The sequence below is a fragment of the Lagopus leucura genome, unplaced genomic scaffold, assembly GCF_019238085.1.
Source record: "Lagopus leucura isolate 7727_CA_CO unplaced genomic scaffold, USGS_WTPT01 Super-Scaffold_73, whole genome shotgun sequence".
NCBI classification, from domain to species: domain Eukaryota; kingdom Metazoa; phylum Chordata; class Aves; order Galliformes; family Phasianidae; genus Lagopus; species Lagopus leucura.
Genome location: NW_024962252.1, coordinates 90,384,910 through 90,410,662, shown reverse-complemented (window position 1 = coordinate 90,410,662; position 25,753 = coordinate 90,384,910). Strand labels below are relative to the sequence as shown.

The 25,753-nt window shown below is 41.5% G+C and overlaps 1 protein-coding gene across 1 annotated transcript in view; it reads right to left on the bottom strand.

Annotated features, from left to right (window-relative positions):
- Nucleotides 1-23,665, bottom strand: part of LOC122182128 — a 72,247-nt gene extending 48,582 nt beyond the window's left edge. Inside the window, exons 1-3 of the mRNA XM_042875172.1 lie at nucleotides 23,575-23,665; nucleotides 16,608-16,746; nucleotides 5,428-5,522 (exon numbers count right to left, since the gene is read on the bottom strand). Of these exons, the coding sequence (XP_042731106.1) occupies nucleotides 5,428-5,522; nucleotides 16,608-16,746; nucleotides 23,575-23,584 (244 nt within the window). The 5' untranslated portion in view covers nucleotides 23,585-23,665. The remainder of the gene's footprint in view (nucleotides 1-5,427; nucleotides 5,523-16,607; nucleotides 16,747-23,574) is intronic.
- Between the last annotated feature and the right edge of the window lie 2,088 nt (nucleotides 23,666-25,753).

Sequence of the window (25,753 nt, the reverse complement as noted above, 5' to 3'; positions counted from 1 at the left end):
CAAACCTGGTAGGAACCTCTCAGCAATTCTAGAGAACCAAACATGCAGATTTCTGTTCATCATCTACACACACAATTTAAAAGACAAAAGGTAGGCCAGAAGCATCTCAAGGGAAGCTCACTGAGAACAGGAGACTGCCTATCCCCCAAAGCAGGCAGCAGCACTTACAGGGGGAGCACAGCCATCTCCAAACAAAGGCAGTCTCCTCCAGGGAGGCGAGCCACCTTCCAGGAACACCAGTCAGCATGGGATATCAGGTCTTAAAGAAACACTGCCTATCCCTGCCCCACACAGTGTGCATGAAGCAGAGGCAGGATTACTTGCCAGGGCTCCTTTCCAAGGATTATGGAAGAAAGAAACAATAATAAGGATGACTAAAGAGTGAACATTTGTTCCCACGCTGCAAATAACAACATCCCAACTTGTAAGGCCAGATGTGGCCACATCATCTGATGGGTCAGACACAGGGGAGGCACTGGTCACATTAGCAGTGTGTTTCACCTTCTTTGAAAGCAATCATAATGACTTTTTTTTTTTTTTTTCCTAAAAGAAAAGCACACAAACAGAAACCAAAGTAAAAAGCATCTCAGAAATCACATTGAATTCAAAGACACTGCTGATACTACTTGTAGTTTTCTTAATCCCTCACCTAGAACCTGACTCACGTAAGCAAAGCACCATGCAGATGTGTCAGAGAAAAGCCAGCTGTTAATTTGGCTGATGTTAACTGGTATGCAAATCCTGCTCTGATTGCTACCTGCTCACCAGGTGTGAGTCCAGAGCTTTAAACACAGTCAAGATACCAGATTAGTTCCAGTCTCTCATAAAGATGCCCATATGCTATAGCTAATGTGCTATACAACTGGAGTTACATAAACCTGTATATCTCTCTTCCAGAACAGTCTGGTGAGAACATGACTGGTGAAGACCAGAGGATTGGCCAGCAGTTAAACTTCTTGTAGAAGAGTATTGTTTTTTTTTTTTTCTAATGAAACACTTTTTTTAAGGTGAAATGGATATTTTAGTAATTTCCCATGATCACAGATCTAGATTCTCCTCAAGTAAATCAAGTCCCTCCATCTTTTCTCCCTCAGACTTGTCATCTGCTTGAATGCAGACTGCGTGTGCCCCTCAGTGGTGCTGGCCATCCCCAGGCAGGCTCTGTCTCATGGACAATAAACACCAGCTCATCAGATCAGACACTTCTGATGACATCCATCTGAGGGACAATCTTCTCAGTAATCTTTCTCTGATAATGTCCCATGCTTTCATCTTAAAACTGCAAAGCATTTTATAAGCAGAAATCAGATTTCACAACACCCCTAAATTCAGTCAAGTATTATTAAACCACTTTCCAAAGCCCTCATCGCTGTCAGTTGAACAATTTTCCCCCGGCATTTTTTCACATTTCATCACAACAGTTACGCCTCATTGGAGAGTCTCTAAACATCCATTGAAGTAACAGCTATAACACTAAAGAAAAAGCATTTGATTCTGTTGCTTTCTTCGAAGAGACTGTGTCATCCATTACTGAATTACGGGTAAAAGCTTTCTCTAACATGGCTGTTGAACAGTTTGAAAACAATAATTTTATTTTCATTCTGAATCATCGGTCTCATGAGAGATGTTCTGCTGGCGTGCAAATACGGATTATACTAAAGTAGTGGTAGGAAAGAAACATTTCTCCTATCGGAATCAAGGTGAGTGTGACTCATGCACAATGGTTTGAAACAATGGCACGGTCATGGAGAAATGGAAGTTCTCTTTTTCTAAGAATATTCCCCCCCCTTATAATAGCTCAAAGACTTCAATAAGAATTTCTTACTGCTGTCAGTCCACTCCAAAAGGCTCTTTGTGAAAACTGTCAAAAAAAATATACAATTTTGATCTTTTTTCTCATGCCCTACCATACTAAAACAAGTTTTCCCACTGCATGCTAACAGCAGGAATTGTGCTGTATTCCTTTCCCAGACTCACTGTCTGCCTTGCTCATCCGGGCAGGGTCTGTGCATTACCTAACAGCAGCACATCTTATTCCTCTTTTCCCTTAGGTATTATAATACTTAGCCTGATTAACATTTTTTGCATGATTAGCATGCTAAAGAAGGAGGGCAGTTGTTGTTGTAGCATTCACATGGGTACAAATAAATCCATCCATTTAGTAGCCACAAGAAAACAAAACCTTTTCAGGATGTCTTTTTTCTTTTTCTCTACCTGTTTACCAAGAGAAGCTCAAATTAAAAAAAAAAAAAAAAGCACATGAATACCAATCCTTTTGCCTCCCTCCTACAATTTCAGTTTTTGCTCTCCTACTGCTGCCTAATTAACAGCTTCTGGTTATGCATTAAAATAAAACAACAGGCACTGATGCTAATTATGGACACTGCATTGCCAGGATAAAATAAGAACCTTTAAGAAGTAAGAAAGTTCTGTTAAAGACCAGCATCACTTGCTTTAGCGGTTTATATCTAAAAGTGCCAGATTTTGTCAACACAATTGAAAGGAATCACACAGAAAATACTTGGCAAGCTGCAAGTTCACACAGTAGCATTCAGCCTTTGGGATTGATGTAGCAGTCAAAAATAAAAGGAAAATGCAGCCACTGTTTGGTCCAGCTCAGCTACACCACTACACAAGGCAAGGTCTTCACCCAGACAGTTGCAGCTCAGGAGTTAAGTGCTTGCACAATTTGATCAACACACACAGTCTTTATATGACTGTTCCAAAGGATGCCCCAAGCCCAGATATGGGCCTCAGAGATGACAAGGTCTCCAGAGGCTGACACCAGCACGTGCCCACACTTTGGACACCATGAATGTGCTCCAGGGACGTCTCTGCAGCAGATGGGACAGGAACCAGGCAGACCTGGCCTCACTGTCCCGGTGATCACTCATGGAGAGGTGAGATGGCCAAAGCAAGTCTCTGCCTTGATTAATTTGCAGAGCCAGCTGCTCAAGGCTGTGTAAAAACCAGTGGCATAACACAAGTCTGCCCTCAGGTTTCCTGAAACCTGGGAGCACTACTCCCACATTTCTTCCCTGCTGTCAGCAAATATCATTTTATAAAAATAACAACCCACCCCTAAGTCAGAAGAATAAAGTTCCCTTCAATAACTGTAATTAAAATGTAAACATCCCCTCATTGTGGCTCCACCATGTAAGTCACACGAATAGCCCTCGCCAGTATTACATAGAGAATTCCATGCAAACATGCCAGGATTTTTGCAAAACACTGTCAGTCATATTCCAAGTCACCCAATATTTCATGATACATTTCTCTCTCTTGATAATACAACATGACAGCCACAACCAGGTAATTATTTTGCAATGGTGTCAGGTTTACTGCTTAACGGTGTGGAATGAAACAGCAATTGCTTTGTTCATTTTCTCTATACAGCATATTTAAATCAAAGTTTTATATGTTCTGCATCGTTATGTCCTCCCAGGGCTGGCAACAGCTGGAACCCAAAGAAGTGTTGAATCAGTGTTACGTTGCCCAGATTCCCAGCTGGCCGACAGTATCAGCACTCCTGAGAGTCCTTAAAATGGGAACTTTCCCAACCATGAATAGTTCCTAGTACTGATTTCCCTCCAAATGTGCAGTCTAGGATGCCCAATTCCTCACCTCTATGCAATGTGTTAGAATGCTTCTGCAATTAATTTTTTTAGTTTGTTGAGTCGGAGTTCTAACTTAATATTTTCTTTTGGAGGGAGGGGAGCTAAATTAAAGCAGAGCTAATTGCTTTTAAAAGTCCGTTTCACTTGAATCGAAGTGGAACATTTAATTTAATTTGGAAAGCATTGAAATTAAACGCTTTCCTAGGTTTTGTTCTTTACCCAAACAAAGCAAATGTTTGGAAATCCACCCAAAAGCTTCAGTGTTTCGGTTGTCCTCAAATTACAGTTTTGAACTGGGACAAGAAAATTCCCCAGTTCCAGGTCCCTCCATAGTAGTACTGCAACAGTAACACAGGCAAAGAGGCAGGTGCCCACAACCCCTCAGGGCTCCCTTTCAGAGCACGGTTAGAAGGTCGGTATGTCTGAACACGGGTGTTCAGGGTTACAGAGATTATTAGTTTGGGATTATTTTCCACAAGCAGTTTTGGTTTGGAGTCCTACACACTGTCGTTACTTGTGTTATGAGTTTTGTCAGCATGCAGCCATTACTCAGCTCTGATGAAATTGTATAAAATAAAGATCGTCTCAGTAAAGCTGATAAGAAATTAGAACCTTCCATGCTCAAAGACAACTAAAATCTTGCTCCAGGAGCAGATAAATAGGGCTGACAGTGCAATATGAAGTTATGCGCTTTAACCAAACTTTCCATCTAGAAATACTATTCACAAAGAGGAATATGTAGCAGATTGCTCCAAAAAAATCATAAAACAAGATGGCTGGCAAGCACTTATCTGAACAGCTTTTCCTCACAGTTTCCATTACTCTCTCTGGTTAGGCAAGAAAGAGCACAAGACAACACACTGCCTGGGAAAGCCTAAAGAACCTAACTCGTGTTTCTGAAGCAATTGTACAGATACAAGGCTGTCTGCCATTTTGTAAATGTCAATGCTTTTTCAAAGCTGTTGGTTTGGTTGCTGTTTGACTTCTTGAATTAATAAAATAAAACCAAAACATAACAAAAGTAAACTAAACTAAACAGAAAAAAGGGGTAGTAACTTACTTATTCCATTAACAGGGCAATTGCAGCAGAAGCTGAGATACTGTTATTTAAGATGTTAAATTTTGAAATTAAAATTCATGCAAATTGTATTAATTGTTAAAAAAAAGCAACAACAAAAAGCATATTTTTTCACTGAAATTCATTGCCACTTCTTCATGCTATTTCTGTCTGGCAGAGGGAGAAGCAGCGCGGGAAAGCAGAGTTGTGCTCACACCATTATTGTTCATTTTTGTGTTCTCACATGCATAAGGCAGAGTATAACCCAATGCTCTTGAGCAATAATCTGATTAAGGGAATACATCACATCCTCCCCTCTTTTTTTTTTTTTTTTTTTTTTTTTTGCATATTTGATTTTGAAAACCAAATGATGGATTATAAATTCACACCAGGGTTACAGAGTGCCTAGAGAGAGTGCGTGAATCCATTTTATGCCTCCTCCAGCAGCATGTTCTCTAGCAGCTAATGCTGCTGGTTGTCACTAACAACGCGAGCAATGGACTGAAGTTCACCTTCAGAGATCAGGTGACAGCACGGCCCCATGCCTTCAGGTGCAGTTTCTCCTTGTGCTACTTGCAAATATGAATTTCATGTCAAGCATTCACACTTCATTTTTTAATTGAATAAAGCAGGTTAAAAAGTTGTCAGTAGAAAGTAGCCTTTCCCATGTCCTTTTGAATTTTTCAAAAGCATTGTTTAAGTGCTTATGTGTTCTCCTCCCCACATTTTTTCCTTTTCTGCATCAATTCTTACCTGTAAAAGGTGGCAGAGAGGTGGTGGAAGAGGTAAGAGTAAAGAGGGCCACAGCCAACATCTCCAGTGATTTACAACTGGACATTTTGATTAGGCTGAAAACAAAGAAGAAAACAAAAGATAAAGTTATTTTTAATCCCTTCTGGAATAAACACACATTTCCAAAAGTCTGGCTGGCAAAAAACTCAGCAAGTCAATTCTCATCTAAAATCCTTCAGTCACTCACTATCATTCCGATTTGAGAACAGCAGTAGAAACTCAAGGTTGCCTGATGTATGAGTCTATTTTTGGCATTGCTCATTGTTGTTACAGACTATAAAGTGCAGAAGACCTCGGACTGAGACTTCCTTTCCTCCCTTTAATAACTGTATTATGTTGTCATCCAGCCTCACAGCAGGGATGCCAAAGTCTCCTTTGAATTACTGGCATGTCAGAAGCTCTGTTACCACATGCTGCTTTCCAAAGGAAAAATACCCTCCAAAACCCATCAAAGTGTATGTTTCCTTTGATGTGGACAACATTTCCAGACCCTTATTTCAGTGACAGATTAAGTCATTTGAGCAATGAACTCTGACATGAGTATTTATACCTCATTTCCTTTTTTTCTACACGCTTGTTCACTTTCTTCCCCATCAGTGTTGCTGATATTATCAAAATGTCTTGATGCATTAGAGAGCATCTTAGCCACTGAATACTGCTTCTTCTGGCCTCCCTCCCCAACAAAAAGTTCCTTCCAAAATATGCTATGAGAGAAGTGTGGCCAGGTTTGGCTCTGACTATGGAGAGGAGACAGCTGGGAGATGGGGAGCCAGGACAAAGTGTGCTCATCCATTGCTGGACTGAAAGCACATCTGTAAGTCACAGCCATTTATAATGAACTCTTGAAAAAATAAATCCTGGGCTTTCAGTTTCCTGGAGCTGTACCTCCCACAGCAAAATAGCAATGTGTTCTCTTTGCCAAAGTAAAAGCAAGTGGGATGCCTCCCTTTCTTGAACATACAGCAATGTGCAAAGAAAACTTTCCCTCTTTCCACATACAGAAATGACACCAAGATTCACAAGGACTGGAAAAATAGCTTCACTGTTTCTTCTATCATTTTTATATTCTCCAGGGAGTTGCTGTTAAAAATATTTTGCTTTTGAAGTTATCTGCATCGATTAGATGCAGACAAGCTGCTGACCACAAGGGCATGCACACTGATTCTGCCTGCTATCCACTCACTTTGCATTTGTTCCAAAAATGTGCAGCTTCAGAGCTCAACATTGGGTGAGTGGTTCATACAAATCCCAAATCTCCAAGCTGGATTCAGTCAAACTGTTCCCTTTCACCTTTCATATCACAAAGGTAAGGGAAAGCATATTACAAAGATAAGGGAATGCACAAGCCCGATGCACCAGGAGGCTGGTGAACTTTACTTTGAGATGACTCTATTTTACTTAGATCTGCTTAGGAATGACTTGTTTGAGATTTTTTTATTTAATAAACATTAAAGAGTGGTGATCGGATGCAGTGGTTCTTGCATACATTCATGTATTAGCATTTCCTGAAAAACTGTTTAGTGCTTTTCTGCCACTCAGCACTACAATTTAGAAAAGAAGGGATTCAAAAGACTAAAATTATCTTGACCATCTACCAGGTAACACCATTCACCTACCAATATCAGCAGAACGTTTTTCCCAATGATTTTTTTTTTAAGGGGAACAGAAATACCTGGAAACATTTTCTCACGAAATTCACTTTTCAGCCTCAGACTCAAGCACTGAGTTTGCTGCAAACCTCAAACCATACTGGAATCCAAGTTGTCACCTCAGATTGTGCTGCAAACACTTCTTGCTGCCTGATGCTGAACACAAATCCTGTTTCCAAAGCCCTGGTACTGCCCTGTGTTCTGTACCAACAGGACAGCCTGCCTCCCTCCAAGAGGCACCTGGTTATCAAGAAGCAGTCTCGGGCCTAGATGAAACACAGGGACTGGGCAGCCTTAGTGCTACAACTGGGAGGTTTTGGGGCAAGCTGCTTCACCACTCTCCTTTTCTCAATGGTAAAACAAGGTGAGCAAGCCTGAGCCTGAGCTCCTTCTGCAAAGAACTCCATTACAGCCATAAATTCAAGATTATCGACGCAAGAAAACAACTGGCTGGACTTCCTGAGTGCTCCAAGCTGTGAAATAAATATTTTGCTAACCTGAGGCTGAAATAATTCTCCTTACATCAAATATTTATTTGTTTCGAAGAAAGTAGTTTGTAAGATATTCTGGCTGCAGGGGAGAGGACAAGCTGCACAGCTTCACAGCCTCCTTCCTGCTGCCCTGCTCCCTTCTGGGCATGAGGCAGAGGCTGCCACGGCAAGCACTCGGCTCGGCAAGGCCTCTCACTGGGCTTGGGCCAATCTCCTGCTAGCAGCTGGATTAGCATGCAGAGAGCCCTGTCGCTGGCACAAGGAGCAGAGCTCAGCGCTGCCCTCCGCTCCCTGTGGCCATGAGGCCTCCCCTCAGCTCTGCTGCTCTGGGCTGAGCAAACCCAGGGGCCTCAGCGCTCCTCACACAACTTGTCCTCCAGATCCTTTCCCATCTTTGTAGCCCTCCCTTGGATATTCAGTAATAGGTTTATACCCTTTTTGTACTGTGGCACCCAGACAGCACGGAGAACTCAAGATGAGGCTGCACAGAGCAGCGTAGAGTGGGACAATCCCTTCCCTCACTTCCCTCTCTCACATGAAAGAGCGACCCATTCCCATCCCCTCACTGGGAACAGGGATGTGTCTGTGAATGCAGCTCCAAGCAAGAATTAAGCAGTCTTATTTCATCACAGCCTGCAGAAAACATACCTTCAAGCACTGGGCTGAAACATATGGCAAATGCTGAGCTGTGACAGCAGCGAGGTGTCTGGGAGAAGAGACATGACAAGCCTTACATCCATAAACAGCTCTGAAGCCATGCAGGCGTCGGTCAAAGCAAATCCTGCGTGCTTCGTCTGTTAGACTGCCCCATCCCGTGGTGTCAGTACAGCCCTTCCACACAGCACTGCCCCATCAGCAAATCCCCCAGCAAGAGGAGAAGAGGAATCTTCCTGCTGTGACCCTGCTGAGTGCTGACCTGCAGCCACACACAGCCTGCGCTCTGCAAGCACACGCTTCTTTCTGAAAACATGAAAGAAAATGGCTGAGGAAATGCCTTCTGTAAATGCACTAAACACGTAATTGCATTTGGCATATGGGGAATAAGAGAGGCTAAAATCAAAGGTCTACCAACTTTTCAGTACAGAGTGTACAAGTCCCATAGGCTGGGACTTGGCAGCATGATCACAAACAATAAATACATTTTCTGAATCTTTTATTCAATGCCCATTTTTCTATTATGAATATGCCAAATAAACCCAGCACTCTGCTGTTGAAGATGCTTTTCCCACCCTTGTGTAAGTGCGAAGAGCTGCCAGCCTGTATTTAGAGGTGCACTGCCGCAGGGCTTGCAGCTGACCCCTCAATGATTTTAACATAGCTTTAGTGGTGTGAAAACAGAGCTATGGGCTAAGGATGTCCTGTCAAAGGAAAAGAGCAATAAATTTTTCTCCAATACAGTATATGCATGCAGTGGCTAAATCTGACATATTTTTCCTCTGATTTTACAGTGCTGCCTTTGTTAAACTAACAAGCTGTTAAGTGGAAATAAACACACAGCTCATCTGTCTGTCTGTCCTGGGCTCTAAACCCAGCAGGGGGGTTCTCAGCCATGCTGGTACCTGCAGAAATCTGCCATGTAAAATGGTGGGTGGGAAGTAAGTGCAAAGGAAAGGCTTATGGCAGAAAAAGTTCCAGCAAATCACGTCCCAGACTCTGCTGGTACCCTTACCTCAGGCTATGTCTGTCCTCTGGAGGAAAATCCCTCAAAACTTGGATTTGGGCTTAGCCATGTGTAACTCCTTGCTTTTCTGCGTAAGGTCTGATTTTTGGGTTGCATTTTGTGGAGCCAGGGGTTGAACTCCATGATTCTTATGGGTCCATTCCAAATCAGGATATTCTATGATTCTATTATACATACACATCTTTCCCATTTACTGGCAGAGGGCTTTCTGTGGTGCTGTTTCTCTCATGCAGTGAGTTTTCCGGTTGCTACAGCTGTGAACAGCCAGAGAAGCAGGGCTCATAGGAACAGAGAAACGCACTTAGTGGTAGCTTAACACAGTGTTTTGAGTCAGTCTATTTTTCTGACCCCTAGATCTCAAAGGTTCTAGCACAAAGTTCAGATGTTGGACTTCAAGCCTAGATGTGAACATTTGGAATTCAGTAAATGGAAAATTTTTCTTCCAGGATGTGAGCAGGAGTAAATGCCTCAGTGCATTCAGCTGCTGAGAAAGCTGCAGTCAGTTTAAGATCATCATGTTTAAAACTGAAAAAAAAAAAACACAAAAAAACACAAAAAAAAACACCACCACCAAAAAAACAAAACAAAACAAAACAAAAAAAACAACCCCAAACTATCACAGAAAATAGGGTATGTAGCAGAACTTTACTTTCTCCCGATAATTTCTTTGATGTTTCTCCAGTAGGTGGGGTGGGACCTTTCTGTCCAAAATCCACCAGGAACTAAAATCATCTACAGGAGCTCTGCCTGAGACCTGGAGGTGTTTTTTGGCAGCAGAGTTGGGGCTGGGATGGATTTTCCCAGGGAAGTTCATATTGATGTTAAACACCTGAGCCAAACTCAGGGACTCTCTTGAAAGCAGTGACCAGAAGCTGCCAGAAGAGAGATTGCAGGAAGGCACATGAGGTACCTCATTACCCCCCCGAGAAAGGGGCAAGGGCTCCAACTCACCTGGCTGTAGCAGTCTGTGCTTTGGTTAGCTGGCAAAGCTTCTAATTACTCTTTTCTGATATAAATCAAAATGTGATTTTCAGCTCACAAAGAAAACAAATCTTAGAGCCTCAGGATGAGGTAGGAAGCATATTCATCTGACCCACAAAAACACCTTCTGCTGTACTGTATTGAGCTTGAAAAGCAAAATATTTTTCAGTGAACAGCAGCTTAGGGATAATTGCTTTATAATGCTACCTGCTCTACTTGGATACATTTTTCAGCTCATTTCCTTCTCCTGTGCCAATTCTTCACGTTCACAGTGGCCTGGTTACTACTCAGGGACCAGCAGGCATCCTGCACTGCTGTTTGCACAAAGCTGAATCTGTATGTCAGCAGTTTGTTACTGTTACCTCCTGCTGCACGATAGGGACATTTTCTGCAGAATGACAGCAAAGTAATCTTTCCCTGCATGGACATCAGATTAAAAATCTGACAATCCTATCTCTAAAGGCTGCCAGGCAAGAAGCATAAGGAGACAATGATCAGCCCGGGCTCCAGTGATTAACATTTACCTGCAGGTTGTTAGTAGCTCATTAACACAAATCTTATCATTACCAGGTGGGATTCCACTCCCTGCCATGGCAGTCTGCAATGCCCTTTAGAGAGCACAGCAGTAAAATCACAAAAACTCGTAACGCTTGAAAACATGAAAGCTGCGGGAAGCACACAAAAAGAAAGGAATTGGCTCTATACGTGTGCAAAAATTTGCTAGCAGAAGCCCAAAATTGTGCATCCACACTGGGAAGTCAGAGCTAACACTGCTTCTTCACTCTCCAGTATCACCGTGGCTTTCGGGCAGAAGGAAGCAAAGCTATTTCTATTGTTTTTTAGTGTGGAACGGTAAAACATAGAAACCTTAAATAACTGTTTACCCTCCCTTTGAGGTATCCCAAAGACAGTCGCAAAGAAAATGATAGAGATTGCTGATAACTCCCCGTCTTTTTAGGTGAGAGAAGCAGTGAGGCTTTGAACGGGAGCCTACCAGAGAGTGTCGCGTCCCTGCCACCTTGTGACAAGGCGCTCCAACTGCATATCCCCAAACTTGCAAGCTTTCGGTCGGATCTGGCTCTCCTCCTGAATGCTCGAAGGAAAGCACAAGGTCCTCTCCGGCAGACCCTAAGGTGTGGATGGTGCCTCTGCCACGATCTCTGGAGACCGGACCCTTCCTGTGGGTGACAATGGCATGCCCTTTCCCTGAACCCAAGGAGCACTGCAAACCCTGTTTTGCCAACATGCAAGTGCTGTGTTACGAGCTGGTAGGGGCTTTCCAGTAGCTCTCTGGGCTGCCTGGCTGGCAGGGGATAGGACCTCCCGGGTTACCACAGCAAGGCAGAGAGAAGAGTGGTCCTTACTTTCCTCCTAGGCAGAGCTCTGCAGCATGCTTTAAACTTGACCGTTTAAGAGGGGGAAAAATAGGTTATCCAAGGGTTGGGTTTTTTTTTTTGTTTGGTTGGTTGGTTTTTTTTTCCCCAGACTTATCTGATGGTTTTGCTTGCTTTGCCTCTTCCAGACTTCCTTGTCCTAAGAAAACATCTGCCTTTGGCCTTCTAAGGGGAACGTTTATGTAATGCTTGAAAAAATAACAAGAAAGTGAGAGCTGTATTTTTAAATCCTCATCCAAAGAGACATGTTATCGCAGCTTCTCCATCCCCGCTGCATGCAGAGCTGTGGCATCAAGCCAGCACCACTCCTCCTCCGTTTTGTCCCCAAATCTGCCTGGAGAAGCAAGGTTACTTTGGTTTTCCATTGTTCTGGCTTTCCTGCAGAGGTGCTCCCAGAGCAGTTACAGTAGTTTTCCATCAAAGGATGGAAAGGGCCTTCCTGTCCTGCAGGCCATGTGACAGCTCATACAAGCTGCAGCAGCCTTGCTCCAGCTGGGGAGGGTTGATTTCTTCTACTGTCCTCACTGTCCTGGGGGAAATAGAGCTCTTCTGTGCTGGGAGAAAGCTGTCACTTTTGTGCAAAGCTTGCATCCAAGCTTTCCAGTGGTATTTAGGTAGCTAAACCAGCTTGCACTGAACCTAATAGAGCTGGGCATGTAGAGATTTCTGATTCTGATGCTGCAAAGGATGAGAAGTCATCTGTGGAAGAGAAGTGCAGTCCCTCTTGTTTGCTTTCCAGTAGCAATTGCATGGTACGAGATTTCATTGTAGGGAAACAGCCATCAAAGCATGCTACCTGAGGCCCAGGGTACAGTAAACAACTCTGCTGGCCTTCTCCAGATGCCTGTTGTAACAATTCAGGTAAAGCAGTCTCCCCTCCCATTTCTTTGGAGAGATCACTGGAGGCTCCACAGGCAGCATCACCGAAAAAATTACCAAGGAGAGCTGGCAAATTCTTATTTATGAAGGAAGAAATGCAGTGATGACAATAGTGTTCTGGTACAGAATTACAGAATCATTGAAGTTGGAAAAAAACACTGATGATCTAATCCAACAGTCGACCCATCTTCACCATGCCTACTAACCCACGTCCCTCGGTATCACACTTACACAGCTCTTGAACATCTCCAGGGATGGCGACTACGAAGCAATGAATATCAGGAAACAAATCATTAAAACCCAACAAATGGTTTCATTTCATATTCAAACAAATTCGAATACTTTTTAAATTTTAAAAAGCAGTATTTTAAATTAGTATGAACAGCAATATTTTTCACACTCATGAAAAAGTAGAATTTGCCAGGGGCCACGCCAGCAGAACCGTAGAAACCTATAGCAGGAATTTGATAGGATGAGCCACTCTGCAGTGAGTGCAGACTTCCATATGAGGCAAGTCAGGTCCTCTACATCAGAGATCTAACTAGGGCAGGCCAACCTAGGGCATCACAAATGGCAAAATAACAACAGACACATTGAGGACATGCCTTGAGAATATCGCCAATACAACTTGCACATCAAATAGCAGTATGGATGCAACCCAAAAAGCATTAAGCAAAGCAACAGACAAATTGTCCAAATGTTATATCATGGCAATCGAAAGCTTAAACCGAATAAGACAGGATCAAGATAATTAGCAAATGATACTGAATACCCTGTGTATTTGAAGGTGAGGTGGTAAGATGGGGGTGAAGAAAAGGTGAGTGGTCCCTGCAATCTTCAGTGGGCAGATCCCATGCAGAATTATATTCCTACAATCCAATGCACATTTCCTATCTGTGCATCTTCTGTGTTGGGAGGACTTTTTGGATACATGTTCTGGACAGGGAAATTTAATCTTGAGAATAAATAGATCGTGAGATTCCCAGAAATAAATATAAATATTAAAACGCAGTAACGTGACATCCAAATAAAGCAGCTGGATATTTTAAGCATAACCAAGAATGAAAGCATTCCAGAGTTTTTGCTAAGCATCATTGCCTATGGCACTTGAATCATGGACCCTTTGGACAAGTGCATTGTGTCAGGCAGCAGTTCTGGGATCAAATCCTGGCAGCAAACTAAAACTTGCCACAGTTTACTGATCCTTTTAAATAGTTTTATATGCACACATTTTAATTACCTTGACTTTCAGCATAAGAATATACAGGAAAGATAGCTTGCAGAAACATGGTGACTGAAGCTCTTTAACCTAGCTGGGTCAGCACTGTCAGGCTGGAAAGTAAGATATGGTAGGGGTGGGGGTTCTGCCTCTTTCACAGAACAAAATATGATTATTTGGTTTCATCCTCTTCTGATGATAGTGTCTTTGTAGAGAACTCAGCTCTTACTCCTTGCTTCAGACATTACAACTTTTCAGAAGTCATCTTGAAGGACCCAAAACAATTAGTCAGCAGTAGAAGTAGAGATGGGCAGATGTGGTAGAAGGAGTGCATGTAGAAGCTCCTGTCCATCATAACAGGAGTTGAATGATATCAGGCACTGAGAATGGCATGCTTAAAATGCAGAATTTACGCATGTATCTCAGGAAACTATTTATTTTGTTATGCGGTCTCTGAGCAGTTTGCTTGATGAAACAGCTAAGTCTTGGTAAGTGGAAATGGTATTTGATTGCAACCTAAACCCTTGCTTATAGATTTATTGCTGTTGCTTGTCCACAAGAACAGTTAGATTAGCTGTAATAGGATCAAAACCTCAGGTACAGTCTGTATATAAGTGACAAAAATCTACTTAGATAAATGAATTTAGACAACAGTGCTGAGGAAAGAATCATTTCTTCTTAAATGTTTCCAGGATTAATTTGCTCTTGTAGATTTCTACCAACGGATCTCTTTGCAGTAATGATCTGATGCATCAAAGAAGGAAGACAATTAGCTTTAAGACCTTTTAGCTTTTAGATTGTCCATTCACATTTAGCAAATACAACAGCACCAAGATTTAAATAGGGAGTGCTTATCAGTGGTACAACAAACTCTTGAGAGCCTTTCTACTCATAGAAGCTCGCAGGCCACTTTCCACATAAACAGCTAAGTAACTCCATGCTAGGAATACTGTTGGAAGCCTTCTCTAACATATAACCAGAAAAAAAACAGGCCTGCTCGGAGAGATGATGCTTGAAAGCCTGTCAGAACCCATTTGAACACCTTGTTATCCCAGTACAAAGTAAGAGACTGAAAACAGCAGGCAAGCTAATACTTCTAAGATTTCCCATAGCATCTTAGCTATGCCAAGATAGGCATCTGAAGAGACATATGTATGCCCTGAAGATGTGGTTTAAGAGATCTGTGGATGGGTAATTGATTAAAATAGTCCTTTCATGGAAGGTAAAATAGGTCACAGGCACTTCTTCTGCATTGAACAGCAATTATCTATTAATTAGCTTTCTTGGCAGGATCAAAATACATGTTGACGCAGTGTTTGATATCTAAAGAAAAGTAGCAGTAGAGGAAAATATGAATGAGGTTCAAAAGAAGGACATGACAGAGAGGTTGCCAAGTCTGTTGTTTTATGCAAGAGTTACAAGCCACAGTAGATGCTCGAGGTCTGTGTATGGTAGCTTGAAATCAATGGATCAGCATAAATAAAGATATTTAATTCTGTCAGTGAAGCTGAACATACAGGTTAACAGAGTTTGTTTAAGTAATAACTTTGTAGAAGATACGAATTGCATCTGTCCCCATACTGAGCCAACCAGAAGCTGATTAACTATCTAAGCACTGGCTAACATGTCTTGCCTTTAAAACCCCTCCACCTAGTGAAGTGGCAATGATAATTCCCTGTGCTACCTGAAAAAGCCCACAGCACCTCTGGCCAGGATCTTAAATATCCCTTGTTCTGGTGTTCAAAGGCATGTTACAGGACTGTTTATAGACAGTGTAAGTGGAGCTTAGAGACAGAGCAGTCACGGGTCCTGATATTCTCAGCTTTGGTGTGGGCGGATTCACACCTCATTGACTTCTGCTTTGAGTATGAGGTTTTAAAAGCCTGTCAACAGCAAAGTCGTTTTCTAAAATCTTTCTGCCACTGTTAGCACTAGCTCAGATCCATACAATGATCAGCCACCAGCGCTGGATTTAACGCCATGGGAATTACACCTTGTAGCTTAGATTGCGACCTGATGACATGGTGCTAGGGATGCCTATGGCAACCAGCAATCTGTCTGCCTTAAGGCTGGTTGTAAGCATATGACTTTACCTGTCCCAGGATATTATGGGCTCTTACATCTTACAGAATGATTAGCCATGGGATTCTTTAAAAATTGAAGTTTTTTTTTTAAGACTCCTACTGTGAATGAAAGCTACCCAAGAGAGAAGGAAGTTATATATGATCCCATAGAAGAGAACTGCAAAAACACACACACACACACAAAACCCACAAGTATTTTCTTAATAAGAACACACTCTTCATTGTCAAATTCAAATGCAGTAGGATTTGACCAGTAGATGGCAACAGGAGACCAGTTTGTAGCAAGGCCAGAATTTGCAGGCTGCAAAAAGTCCTTTGCTGCACTGTGCTCTGTGCGCCTTCCTCAGCTGTGCTCCTTACCATGCCCTCTGACAGCAGAAGGAATCAGTGTTGCACCTAACTGCAGTGCAAACTCGAGGCTGCTTGATTTCTCATGTAGTTGCGCTTACAGGGCCTTAAAATGTATCCTCTGCATTTTAAACGACCTAAAAATGTGGTTCTCCTTGAAGAGGCACAATTTCCCTATTGTATCCTTTTGCAAAAATAACAAGTAGTGCATAAGGAGATTAGATTTAGAACACAAACACGAATCACAAAAAATACTGAGCATCTGACTGGCATTTTGTCTAAAAAAGTAGCTCTTCCCCACCACATATAGAAACCAGATTCATGAAGTTTTAGCCACGTTCTTCTCATTGCTTCCGAGCCATCTTAAACAGCTGCTCTTAGGAAGTTCTTGTTATTGCCTGAGGAACATGATTACCTTGCTGGAAACAGTAGGCTCAGCTCTTGGCCTCTGGAGGAAGGAGCTTTGCTGCAGACTCCAGATGTGGCAGCTGCTGATATCCATAGGAGGATCGGGGAGATTCCAGCACCGCACTCTGCCTCACTCTGCCCAGGCCCTGGGGAGAACATGGGAGTCATATTTAGCAATCATCACCTCTACACCACTGTTTTTCAATCAAAATTATGAGAGCACCATTGTTATTAATAAATAGCAGTGTTGTTTTGTCACTTATAAGGTAAAATATGAACGGACCTTGAAGACATATAACACAAGAAAAATTTACAGCTGAAGGCTCCAGACTTTCTCCAAAACTTAAGCACCATTTTTCCCTTAAGCTGAAGTACAGGCCAGATTTGGGCAGTGAAAACATTCAGGTGTAACATGAAGTTTGGGGAGCACTGGAAAGACTGTGAATGTCAAGTGGTCTTCACTGTAAATGGAAAAAAGACTGATTTGTAAACGGAAAAAAGACTGATTTGTAATGAAACCCCTGCAGAGATCATACAAGGGCTGAGTGGGGAAGGAATACACAAAGGCAGCAGCCAAAGGTGAGCTTCAGCAGGACCCAAACAAGCAATTTGGCAACATGGCTAGAGACAACAGATCTTTCCCTGAAACTACTGAGAGTTGGCCATCCTGGGTTAGGCATTACATTCGCTGTGGTTCAGGAGGAGAGCTGGCTGTGCGAAATATCAAGATCCTCCCTGGCATCCTAGAGGTTATGTTTTGTCCCCAGCCCTATCTCTGTTCTCAGGAAAAGGGAGACAATTGTTGTCATCACTGCAGTGATTGTTAAATGCAAGAGCTATAACAGCGCTCCGTCCTCTTCACTTTACTGATGGCTGTGCTGCAGGTGAATGGCATGGTGTCACTTTTCTATGTTCTATATAGGAGATTGCAGTGCTATTTTAAATCTTTTCTGCGCTCATACTTCTTTTCAAGGACAACCCTTCAAGAAATAAAATACACTGTTTTAGAGAGCAAACTGCCTTCTTGGAGCTCTTCAGGTCTTTTATCACTCACGGTAGCACATTAGTGAATGTATCATGAATTATCTTTATGTTAACACTATTTACAAATAATGGAAATAAAAACAAATTCAATCATGTTGTTCACATTTTAATACAAAGGCAGAAACACCACTTTGGAAGGAACTTACTTTTACCACTGGTGGATGCAAAAAGAATTATTCAAACATATAAATTCCTGATACACCACAGCACACACAGTTACTGCTTTTAATTAGTTATGTCGAAGGCTTTTCACTTGGTCTTTCACTCTTCTAATAAGGTGCCTTTGAACTAGTTACAGATTTGAAAGATTTAGTAAAAAAGATATCTTTATACCATTTCTGGTAAGAGCTTGTCCTAACAGATGCCTTCTTCCTCCTGAGGTTTGGACCACAGTTTGATTTTTTTTTTTCCTCCTTCAACCTCTGAAGCATTTCATGACGTGATGGGCAAGAACCCAGAAGTAATTAGACTGACTGAGCATTGGAAGTGTAGACAGAAGAAGAAACTGTTGAAAATCACTGCTATTCTCAAAGTTGACACTGATGAATCCCTTAGGTCTCAAAAATTGCAGCCCATTTTTTGGGAGGTCCAAGTGCATACAGACCTTGGGTCCTGCTGGAGCTTGCAGACTGGTTGCTGAGACATCCATGCAAGCTGTGCTGTTTGCCACAACTCCCCCAGTGCAAACCAGTTTTTCCCTACTGCTTCGTCAGTGTCTTGCATACAGAAGTGAGAAGGAAAGGAGTACAGGTTACCACGACGGCAGGGTACAAAATATCAGGAGTCACTCATGGGAACTACAATCTATTCTTCAAAAGTTTCAATCATGAATACAAAATGCTGAATACTTCCAAATCTGGCAGTGACAACCTGGCATGGCACCATGGGCCATGTCTTACATAAACAGCACAGTGCTCTTTACCCTAATTTTACAGTTGATTATCAAAACTACCTTAATTCCTAGCAGCCAGGACTCTACAGAATTCTTGGAGTTGGAAGGGACCCTTTAAATATCATCTAGTCCAACTTCCCTGCAATGAACAGGGACACTGCACCTAGATCAGGTTACCCGAGGCCCAATCCAGCCTCACCTTGAAAGTCTCCAGGAATGGGACATCAACCACAACACTAGGTAACCTGTTCCTGTGCCTCACCACCCTCACTGTAAAAGATTTTTTCCTTATATCTAAGTTAAGGACCGCTGTGCAAGGAGACCAGCCACAGCCATGTCCAAGATTCAGGTCAGTTGTGGAGCATAACATGCCAGAGGCTGTGAATCCTTTCAGTTACCTAGTTCCGTGAGGTTTACTTTAAAGAAATCTATTTACAGTCGTCTTTGTTTAGAGTAAAGCTGGATGGAAGAGGTTCAGATGGCCAGCTGCTGTGAGCTCTAGCTGGTGCAGACTAGTAGTTTGCCAGGAAACTTTACAAGACATAACATATATCCCAAGAGTCATTCTAAGTCATGCTGGACTTCAAAGAAGCTCATATGCAAAAGCCAAAGGAAAACTAAAACGTACATGCTGATGGGCAGCAGCAAGGGACAGGAGAGGTGAACACTAATATTGAAATATCTATAAACTTCAATTGTTTCTCAGCAACGTTGTATTTCCAGTGGGACAAGGAAAGACAGAATCATACTACTACTTTGTCCAAATCAAACCTACACAGAGTAATTAAACTTGCATTTGTCAAGCCAGATCACCAACACAAAATATCAGTGTCTCTTATTTCTCCACAAATATCAGATAAGGGCTTCTTGGCTGTAACACTAACATTTTTGTGACTATTACCTCACCGGAGACTCACCTACAGTAAAAGAACAAAAATGCTATTTGAAAGCACGAAATCCTCTACTGTAGCCAGCGCTTTACTGCTGTATACTGGGGCATACTGGGCAGCTTATTTTCATTCAGAAAACCAAATGAGCTTTACAAGCCCAAGAGCCCTCTCCAGCATCAAAACTGCAGCTGCTGTAACACTAGTGCTGCTGTAATTAGAGAGGTCAGGAATCAGGTAACACCACTAACAGAGCTTTTTTCTTAGTGCTAGGTAGAGTAAAGTATATGACACTGAGAAGCTAAAGCTGCTGAAGTTGCTGCTTTGGTTCTTGTTTCTATTATTTGTGCTGTGCTCTTGCACCCTGTTCCAGGAGCAAGCCATGGTTTTGCCTGGAATTCATGAATATTCAGGTTTGGGTAGATTTAAGCACCAAACTGAAATGAGACTCAGTGCAGTCAGTATAATTAGTTGGAATAAACTGGTCTACTGAGGAACAATATTTTGAAAGATTTTAAATGTTTGGGGAAAGAGCTGGCAAAGTCTGCAATCTGTATCACTGTTCCCATCATGAGGTAACCTAACACCAAACACTGGCTTCTAAAACAAAATCTGGCATATTCAGAGCGTACCACATTATGTCTCCCAATCTGCTTCCTTAGCCTTTCTATTCCTCAAATGTTGAGGCTGCATTGCATTTTCCCTGCTATTCTGAGAAAACAGAATGCTTTGCCAATATGCTCCTTACTTTTGGTTATTTTTAAAACTCTGCAAAAGCTCACACTTTCTTCTGTAGCCAGTGCCTATTGTTTATGGAAGCAGTTCCAATTTACTTTCTGTAAGGGAAATAAAAAAAATCTCCTGCCTCGAAAGCGCTGCAAGTATTTGCATTGTTCTCCAGCATTGTTTTGCTTACAAAAAAAGGAATTCTTTGGAACCATGGAGGCATTGAGTCTCCCTTGCTTGCTCACGCTTTTTCACTCCCAGCTCTCAAACAGCAGCTTTCAAGCAGTGACCTTTCTCTGTGGAGGCCAGCTGGTTATTTTGGGTTGTATTTCCCTGCTGATTGTTCTTGCTTCCTCCTGCACAGCCAAGCCCTCGGGTTGCTGCGGGTACCAGGGAAGGGGCTGACTGTTGGCAGCTTTTTGGACCCCCGAACAGATGGCCAAGAAAGTGTCTGTTGCTCAAAGTAGCCACAGATTACTTGAAGCTGGGAAATACAGCCATTAGCCATCTTACGCAAACAGTATAAATCATTCAGATGTTAAGTAATGAAAGAGCAGCTTGGTAGAGGTGCTTCCAGTTCAGAAAACTTCATCCCAACTTGTCACAGTAAGACCCTGATTAAAACCTGATGTCAGCTTGCGAGTCAAAACAGCTCTTCCCTGTAGGTTTACCTGACAGGGATGCATATTCAGTACTGGATGCGTGCTCTCTTTCAGCAAGGTTTTTCCTCAACATTACACAAAGCTTTCGGAAGGATACTCAGAATCTGTTCCTTTCCTCCCAGTATATTTGCAGGAGCTGAATGAGATTGTATAGCTATAAAATAACAAAGCTAAAGCAGTGCGAGGCTGGGTATTAAAAAACTTCAATGCCATTTTCAAATAAATATCTTCACTGCTGTAAATCTTTGGGAGCAAAGTCCAGTCACTGTAGAACAGGAGCAAATTAGCCTTTTCTGAGAAAGCAAAGTTAAGCCGTAAAACAACAATCTACTCCACTGTAGGAGCAAATTGCCTTAAATTCTCTATGCTGTCACTGAGCTTGGCAATGAACTCTGACAGAAAAAAATGGTGCAACTCAAATGCACTCAGGAGCCAAACATTCTCAACTCGAATCTCTGAGGGCTGCAGCAGACCTAGGAGGTTGGAGCTCCCAGGGACCAAGTATTTCAACAGCAACATGTGCTGCTGTACTCATAATAAAGTGGTCTCTGAAATGCCAGCTCACTGGGAATCTGAAAGCTATTCAGTTCGGTCTGACTAGGAACGTGGCCCAACTCTGGAAAAGATGAGAAGATGAGGTTTCATGTTTTTGGTTTTTTTGTTGTTATTGTTTTTGTTTTTTTGTGAACTTGAAACCCCGCTCTTCAGCCAAAGCCTGTCAAGACCCTGCTCTTGACTTGCATGTACAAGGCACAGAGATAATTAGCAGAGTCTTTTAAAGAGTTGCTTCTTTTTTAAGCCATTTATATTTCACAGGGTTCAAACTGGGACAACTTGCATTCTTCTGTCCAAAATATTTGTGAAAATTGTCAGTTCTTTTTCTTTTCTGCTAATCATTTCCATCTGCTACTGGCTGAAATAAAAACACTAATGTGCAAATTAAAAAAAAAAAAAAGAAGCTTACCTATTTTTATATCTATTTTGTAATACTGCAAGCTTCACAAAACGGGCAGAGTGAATAAAGAAAAAAGAAAGCTGACTTAATGCTTTTTAAAAATTGCTATATATTTACTTAATGGTGAGCTATGGCAGGATGCTGAGAACCCATGATAAAGTCTGAATGATGTCTACCAACAGCACAGGTAAAGCTTTCAGCAATTATCAAATGACAAAAAGAGAAACCGAAGCCTTCACTCAGAATCCTCCATCGTTGGCAAACAACTATTGCATTCAGAAACAGAGTGTGAGACGGAAGGAAGGTGACAAAAAGGAGAAAAAACAACATCTGAAATTTCAAAATGTTTTCTAAGAATTGAAACAAGATGAAAATTTAAATTTAAGGCAAATATTTTGTACCACTAAGTACTTTCTATACAGAAGTCTATGTTTTGCAAGATAAATGTTCAAGACACAAATGTTGGCCATCTGTAACTGCAGCAGTGAGCTAGGCAGCAAGATGGAAAAGGTGTTGTGGCAAATTGCCTTTTCTCCATCTCTTGAGTGCCGCATTTGAATGAGCTGGCCCATGTCCCAGAAACAGCAAAACCATATTTGTGTTTTGAAAAATGCAAGGTACCCATCACAGCCATACCCTATCCATGCCCTCACTAGCTGCTCCAAAACTACTTCACTAATATCCTTGTCACTGTGTTCAGAGTGAAAAATTTCCTTGTCATTTTCATGCCGCTGACAGAAAAATATCTTTTTTCTCTTGGCAAACAATTTGGGTTACAAATATAGGAGTTTGCTAATTGGAAATAAAGAGAAGAATAAATAATTATAAATGGCTCTCATGTAATTATATGCAAGCTATCTGTGTGTTTGTGTATTCCTGAGCATATATATATATATATATATATATATATATACCTATATATATATACTATAGTGTGTTATATATATATATATATATACACACTATAGTATATATATAGGTGCATTATACCTATATATATACTATAGTGTTATATATATATAACACACTATAGTATATATATAGGTGCACTGATGCTGAGCCACTGAGTTGCATAAATATTACATAGATAGATATTTGTGTTAATACTTCCTTGTGCTCAGAAATATATAGTACATAAATATAAATAAATACTAGTGTTCTTTATATGAAAAATACAATCTTATTTTAAAGCTAAATATTTTAAGAAATCTCTGAAAACATAAAAGCACCTGCTTCACTTCAGTCTGACACAAAACATCTTCCCTGAACCCTATTTATCTAGAAGTGTGTATACTCAAAATCTATGTAACACTGAAGCGCTTTTGGATAAGCATTGCACAAAGTTTATGCTAAACTATCTGAAAAATGCTAACTTCCTCCTTCAGTCCCTCCTATCTAATTTGTAACACATCTTTCCACCCTTCCATCGAACTCTCTCTGATTCTATTCATCTCATTAATGAGAGGCAGATTGATTTCTGTCATTTCAGCTTGGGTTGCCTTATTGATGCAATGGTTGTCCAGAGGGAGGATGATCACCATTTGGGGTCAGTGGCAAAGGAGCTTAGTCAGAGAACACTGATGTACACTGGTGTACATTATGCGCAGCCACAGTCTGAGTAGCAAGGGAGTGAGGTTATACTGATTTATATGAGTTGAGTTTATTTCATCTTAGTTATGTTGACTTTTGAGACCTAATGCTAAACTGTAAACCATTCAGAGTAGCATAGAAAGTTTGGTCTTTAAATTGTTGTAAAATGAATGACTATCTTTTCAAATTTAGAGATTATTTCCAAAGTGATTACATACCTATACACATGGCAGAAAATTAGCATCTTCCTTGCATACCAGTCCAGTGTCACTCTTATGTGCCCAGTCATCTTTGCAGGTCTTCTCTGAGACGTGAGCTGTGAAAAAAGCAGCTGTTGAATTACAGGAAAAGTTAAGAAAGTGATTTGGAGATTTTTGCACATCTTTCCAGCAGTTTAAAGACTGTTTAAACAGTTCTAGTTTTTTGTTTTGCTTTTTTGTTTTGTTTTTTTGTTTTTTAATAACAGACTTTGGCGTCTCTTTCTCTTTTCCCAGGAGTACACCTTAAAGGAAGAACACAACCAGTCTCCCTGCCTCCCATTTTCCACATTAGTTTTGCCTTACTTGAAAGGATGATGTATTTGACAAATTGTAGCTTGACTATCACTCTGCATTTCCCCTTTTTTTCCCACTCTGCACTTACAATCTATGATGGGCAAATCTCAAAAGATTAGAACTTCAGAAAAGCAACTGTAGGTTTGAAGTTTACTTCTCAATTTTTAGCAATTAGGATCAGTGCAACAAGTCTATTAATACTTTGCCTTGAATTCATGGGATTTGAATGACCAAAGGCTTTGGCATACTTCTGCAACAAGAACAGCTAACGACTGCATTTCCCAGGCTCAACAACATAGTTACAGTGTCTAAAAATTAAAGGCATCACTGAAGGCATCAGTGGATTGTTCTAATTGTGGAGAAAGATGCAAATGCTCTAACCACATGTAATGCCCTGAATGCTCTAGCTTCTGGATAATCTGGCCAGCCACAGGGAATGGGGTAGAGGTGGAGACTGTGAATGCTGTACAGGTGGTGTCTGCATCAAACTTGTAATGCATAAACTCCTGAAGGAACCAGTAACAGGAAGGCACAGAAATTGTACTCTTGACTGCAGAGTGCACTCTTAGGCTGTCCTCTATTCTGTGTGCGGAAATGTTTAACGTGATTCTTTGCTGACATTTGGCACTAGTTTAAAATCAACTTTCCATAAAGACAGATCTACTCCAGAGCTGCCTTAACTGTATTCTCTCACTGAGAAAGCAGACAGAAGATGGAAATCAAAGTTGAACCCTGTTGCATGCTTTATAAATCAAAACACCTGGTCTACCTGGGATATAGCATCTCTCCTAAATTATCTATTGTATGTTTATATGTAACTGTGACAAGTACACTCTTCTCTATTTCCAAATATTAGAGCATCATAGAATATAGTTATGATGATGAACAAAACAAACATATCTACTTTTCACATGCTTTCTATTGTTCAACAGAATTATCATGAGGAGCTCATGAAGTTCCCTGTGGGATGTAAACATGAGACAAACAGTTAACAAGAGTTTCAGCTTTATGGGGCACACCAGCAGACATCCAGGACATAAGTATTTGGGTACAGGGGCTGTGCAGACCTTACCAATGTTTGGCATGCTTGTCTGAAGTATCAACCTTCATACTAGTCCTAATGCCTATTTTGTACAAACAAACCAAAATCTCTAGTGAAGACAAAATGGCTGCTAGGCCCTTTGGAGGATCTAGTCTGGAGAAGGAGTACAATAAAAAAATAGTTTCTTCACACAGGTGGTACACTGCATAGAGAATGAATGTCTGTAGAGCACTCAGACCCTGGTATGAAAAGTTGCTGTAGAAGTTCAAAGTATTATTGTTATGGCATACTTACTCAGCGAGGCAAGGAAATATCAAAGGATTTCTTCTCCCAGCTGGCTCAGTCTTATCTTGAGGAACTGTTGGTGGGTGGTGATTGCTCTCAGAGACCGGTGATGACAGAGGAGCAAAGGCACTAACCTCGCCTGCAGAGCTGCTCTGGGCACCCCTCGGGATCAGCCATGGCCTCAGTTCCTCCTCAGTGCTTTTCAGCCTGCACACACCCTGTTCCCAGCAAAAAACCTGAAATGAAAACAGAAAGAGCTCTGACACCTGGCTAATGGAGGCACTCAGGCAAGGGCTTTCACTTGTGACTGGTAACTTGGGAAATAATTGATGCAAATTGCTTCAGACACTCAAGGTTTCTGGTCCTCCTTCCCACAGGCTATTTTTAGGTCTAATTAGATAGATAAAATAACACAGGAATTACTTACTGCATGCTCTAACATTTGTATTTTTTTAAGGCGTCTATCTATATACATGGTAAATGACTGAACTACAAAAAGCAGATAGAGGGATTTTT